At 33.2% G+C, this 5,172-nt stretch overlaps 1 protein-coding gene across 1 annotated transcript; it reads left to right on the forward strand.

Annotated features, from left to right (window-relative positions):
* Nucleotides 1–1,757: 1,757 nt before the first annotated feature.
* On the forward strand, nucleotides 1,758–4,408 carry LOC123552679 (caveolin-1-like). Its single transcript, XM_053540057.1, has 2 exons — nucleotides 1,758–1,811; nucleotides 3,765–4,408. The coding sequence occupies exons 1-2, from the start codon at nucleotides 1,758–1,760 to the stop codon at nucleotides 4,086–4,088; spliced, it is 378 nt and encodes a 125-aa protein (XP_053396032.1). The 3' UTR covers nucleotides 4,089–4,408.
* The last annotated feature ends 764 nt before the right edge of the window (nucleotides 4,409–5,172 follow it).

Raw genomic sequence — 5,172 nt, forward strand, 5'->3', positions numbered from 1 at the left:
TGAGTGCCAAAGCAAGGGAGCTACCAGTACCATTTTTCACGTCTTTGGTATGACGCGGCCGGGGATCGAACCCCAGACCTCCCGCACTCAAAGCGGACACTCTTCTGCTATAGGCTATTGAGGCGGTAAATAAAAGTAATCCCCGCCAGGTGAATCTCTAACACACGTAATAGAAACAAAAATGCTCCTCTATAAATATATAAAAAGAAAACAAACCTTAAGAACCAAAAACGTATGTACTCAATGCCTTTACAGAAGACAGAGCAACAAGAGAAACACCCATAAGGGCCCGACGAAACAGGCCAGGAGACAGGTATCAAAACAGTTCAGTCCTGGAAGGATTTAAAGAGTCCTCCCCCTCTTCCGTCAAAGGCAATCAAAGAGGGAACCGTAGTGTCCAACTGTAAACGGGTTGAACACTAAACATGCGGTATGTCTCAAAACAGCTGGGTCGTAACTTCTTTTAATAAAACATTTGATAAGTTTACCAAATACAGTTGGAAAATTACCGTGACCCAAAATCTTACGAAGTTTGTAAACCACATCCCCATAAAAACGGGGTTTGAAATACCTTCTCGCAGAAGTGTCTTTAAATTACTATTGAATTTTAAAACCAAATCAGAATTACGATAGCAAAATTTAGCAGTCTTATATAAGTTATGTGACATAATCAAAACTATATTTGAACAATTGAATTTAAACCTGGTATGATTTCCGTAAAATTTGACAAAAAATGCGAGCAAGGTGACCGGAAAATGTTTAAAAATTCCAGTTTTATTGATTATTACTAATCTTTAACAATTTTAATAAAAAAGCTGCGAACTGTAATGACAATTTTGCTTTTGTTTCAACTGAGAAACTATGTTTCTGAGTGTTTGGATACTTGGCTTAATTAAAGTACCACTAAAAAATACTTAGATTTCGGACTTTATTCTTAATTTTCCTGACATTTGATATTATATTTTGCTTTGAAAAAAAGACAGACTCTAACTTCATTCTAACAATTATTTTATGCATTTTAGTAGGTGGACTGAAAATAGGTTATGAATCTGGCTTATGTTGAAAGTACATGCATTTGAAATTTGCCATTAATTTCTAAAGACGTATGACTTTATTGATACATTAACTGTTTTTAAATGTACAAGTCATCACTAAAGATGATGTCTATTTTATCGTGTCCTGTAAAAGTCATTAAATATAAGTAATTTCCCAAAATTCCTAAGGGGTACTCGATGGTATATCAACAGAAAAATAACGGCAAAATCAAACTAATCTTTAAACCGCTTTGTGATTTGATCTAAACATTACAAAAGCATTTTTTTTTAAATTAGGGAGGTGTCCAGAATTACCCGGTCGAATAAGATTTATTGAATATAACAAGGATTATTCTTCAATTATTTACTATTCTTGTTTTCATGTGTAAAATGGTTTACACTTATTTTAGTTTTTTGAATTGCATCCATAAAAATACGTGACACAACTAGACATGAAACGAGTGTGAAAAACTTTGACAAAAACAGCCAATGTAGTTCCCAATGGTCTTTTAATATAATATTATTGTTATATTGTTACATGATTACATCCAATTAAACAGAATTATGTATTAACGGCAAGTTTTTACATGTGGAAACATATTTAGGACCACCTGGTGTAAATAAAACCAGCCAAGACAAAAGTGCACACCAAAAATCTTAAATAGTTTGGACCTTGCACTTACTCCTGGACTAGTTGCAGACCAGCAGGTTAAAACATCAGAAATGGAAGTCGATCTTGTAAACAGAGACCCCAATGGCCTTAATGACCACATCAAGGTAAGAATATTTTATACATTCAATTAAATTTATTTAGTTATATTTACTCTATACGGTGATACAATGGAACATATAAAGTAACAGCATCTAGCAGTTTTTTTATTCAAAATAAATTAGTTTACGCCGAATATTTGGTCAAATGTTGTTTTCTCTATAAAAATACGAAACCATTTGAGCCGTGCCATGAGAAAACCAACATAGTGGGTGTGCGACCAGCATGGATCCAGACCAGCCTGCGCATCCGCGCAGTCTGGTCAGAATCCATGCTGTTCGCTTTTAAAGCCTATTGGAATTGGAGAAACTGTTAGCGAACAGCATGGATCCTGACCAGACTGCGCGGATGCGCAGGCTGGTCTGGATCCATGCTGGTCGCAAAGCCACTATGTTTGTTTTCTCATGGCACGGCTCATTTAAGCTTTAACCAACCATTCAGTTTCACAGCTCTAGATCTCTACTCTGTCTAAATATCTTGTGATGTTTTTTCGTGATTGAACAAAAATCTGTATCGAGGTAGCATTATATATCGAAAAATCGCACAAGAAAGACCGTGAAGCGGAGTGATATCTTATAATTATTTTGATTTCCCTCTCGTTATAATTTCAAGCAAGTTATCAAAATATAGAAAGATTAATAATTATTATTATATAAACTCGTGAACGGACTACATGTATATGGAAAAAGGCTTACTTTTGATTACAAATGCGACATGATTATAATTTTAAAAATACTGTATACACACAAATACACTAAACTTCTAAGTATTCTGGGCGTACGACTATACTAATTGAATATTTATATCGATGAATTTTCATTCGGAATTCATTTGATATATAGAATCGCTGCGATTTTTAGACAAAATGTACTTGTACTTTAAATATGATTCGATATTAAATTTTTCGAGTAATATTTCATAACAGTAAATACTGTTGTTTAAATGATACTTTATTGTACTTACACATTATTTTTTCGTTTTCGTTTGCTTGTATTTTAAAACACTAATAACTTTTGATATGATATTGTAAAAAATACTGGCTTCACCATACAAGAAAAATGCCAGTTTTGAAGTTGTTAACAATGCGTCTGATATAATTTGTTTTGAAATATATAAGAATTACTTCTTTTGACTAATATTTTCATTCAGAATTGAAAAGCGTTTGTGAGGGGGTACCGGAGGTAAACTTCTTTAATAGTTTAGAAATGAAAACTCATGTTCTACTGGTCATAATATGACCAAACTTCAATTTTAAAGAAAGTTTTTTTAGCCAAAACCTGGAGAAGATCTAGACCATTTTCATTGTAAATTTCCAGGTATTAGTTTTATTCTTTGAGAAAATGTCTACATACGCGTAATTGCTAAACGGCTTTTTTTCATGGGAGCATTTTCTGAGGGTGATGTTTTTCAGAACAGATTATTTTTCTTATATGTAACATAACATGTCAATATTTTTCTATTTTTGATAAGAAGACATGTCATACTAAATGACCATATATGGTTTTAATATCATTGAAATGCTCTAAAGTATTTAAATTAGGTCTCAAGATTTCATTGCTTATACGAAATAAAGAAGGAACTGAATTGGTAGAGTGTAACCTTAATAAATAACTAAGCACATGCCCGATAAGCCATGGTAAATTAGACGACAAACCATCAGAAGGCCTTGATTGTTTTCATTCTTACATATTCAATGAAATAAGTTGATAACAATTATGCTGGGCTTCATTTATCCGAGTGATAAAGATCGGGACGTCATGATGGGTCATAATGCTCTCTTACTGGTCCGCGCGTCAACCGGTGTTCGTCGCAGAATATGCAGATCATAACCTTCTACTTTGTTTAACTGGCAATCAAATAGAGCCATGTTAGAACGACAATTTCTAAACTGATGCCTTTGCTGTATACAGATCTGAATGTCTTGGTGTATTTTCACTTAACTTCTTACTTTTACATTTCAGGTGCAATTTGAAGATGTGTTGGCCGAACCCGAAGGAGCCCGCAGTATTGACTGCGTATGGAAACTTTCCTACACATGCTTCAATCTCTGGCTTGGACTTTGCTACAAACTTATGACCCTCTTCTATGGTATCTGCATCGCTGCCGAATGGGGATGCGAGTTTGCCACTATTGCTTTCTACCATATCTGGTACATCACGCCAATGCTGAGAGTTTGCGAGATCAACTGCGCCGTGTTCACCAAAATCACAAAGACCTGCTTAAGCTGCTGTATAGAACCATGCTGTGGGGCATGCGGGTCATTCTTCATCCACTTCAAGAAATAAAGCAATATTAAGCAAAGAAGTAATAATACAAATACAATAAAAAATTATTTTTATAGCTCTTTGTATTAAGCTTACAACAAGTTAGTGTTTTCTAACGTTGTATTCTGCAAATAGCGCATGAAAAGTTATAAATTATTGTGATGGATAAAACATTTTATCTTTTTTTTTTTTAAATTTTAATGAAAATTTATTATCTTTTTTTTCAGCTGCCTATAATAAAACATTTCTTTATTCAGAAATCACACATTCATATTCACCCATCTATGATTTATTAGACATAGATACATATTTTTTATATTGTTGAGTTTTAATAAAATATAGTGAAGGCATAAGGCATTTTGTATTCTATCCCCCCCCCCCCCCCGCGCCGGTGGTTCTAGATACTTCTAGCTACTTTGAGATTATAAGATACATTTATGCGAGCGTTGCGCTAGAATATTTAGTTTCGGTCGGTATTTTATCAAATACCACCTTTAACTATCCTTACATATCTTTTAGTAATCCAGAGCTTTTGAATGCACTGAAAAATATTCTTGAATCAAGCTAGTGTTTCTTTCCAAAATAGACAAAAATAGCAGAAAAAAGTTGAAACATTTAAAACTTCAAAAAGTTTAACCCCTTGTGTCCAAATGTAAAAAATGAAAACCTTTCAATTTATCGCGCATTTTAGTTTTTATGAATTATATAAAAAATGCGGCAAAAAGAATCGAAAATCTTTGAGCCTAACATTAACAATATTTTGCTAAAATTGTCCAAAATAACCATGGTAATTCAGGCATATTTTTTTCAGTGTATTTAAAACGTCTACTAAATTTAAATGCCAATTTAAAAATGATTTTGCAAAGCGCGTTGATTACACCCATTATATGTATTTTGCCGTCTGCAATAGGCATTTCCTACCAGCTCTTTGGCACAGATATTATTAAAGGGAAATATTCAAAATTTGACAATGTATGATTTAGAAAGAGTTTAATAAAAATATAAACTGGTAAAATTATGAAAATCGGACTACAAACAACAACAAAAAAAGATGGCAATTTTAATATTATCAATTTAATGAAATGGCAGCCTTTTTGGGTACATC

This window comes from Mercenaria mercenaria, chromosome 4, assembly GCF_021730395.1.
Source record: "Mercenaria mercenaria strain notata chromosome 4, MADL_Memer_1, whole genome shotgun sequence".
Lineage (NCBI taxonomy): Eukaryota > Metazoa > Mollusca > Bivalvia > Venerida > Veneridae > Mercenaria > Mercenaria mercenaria.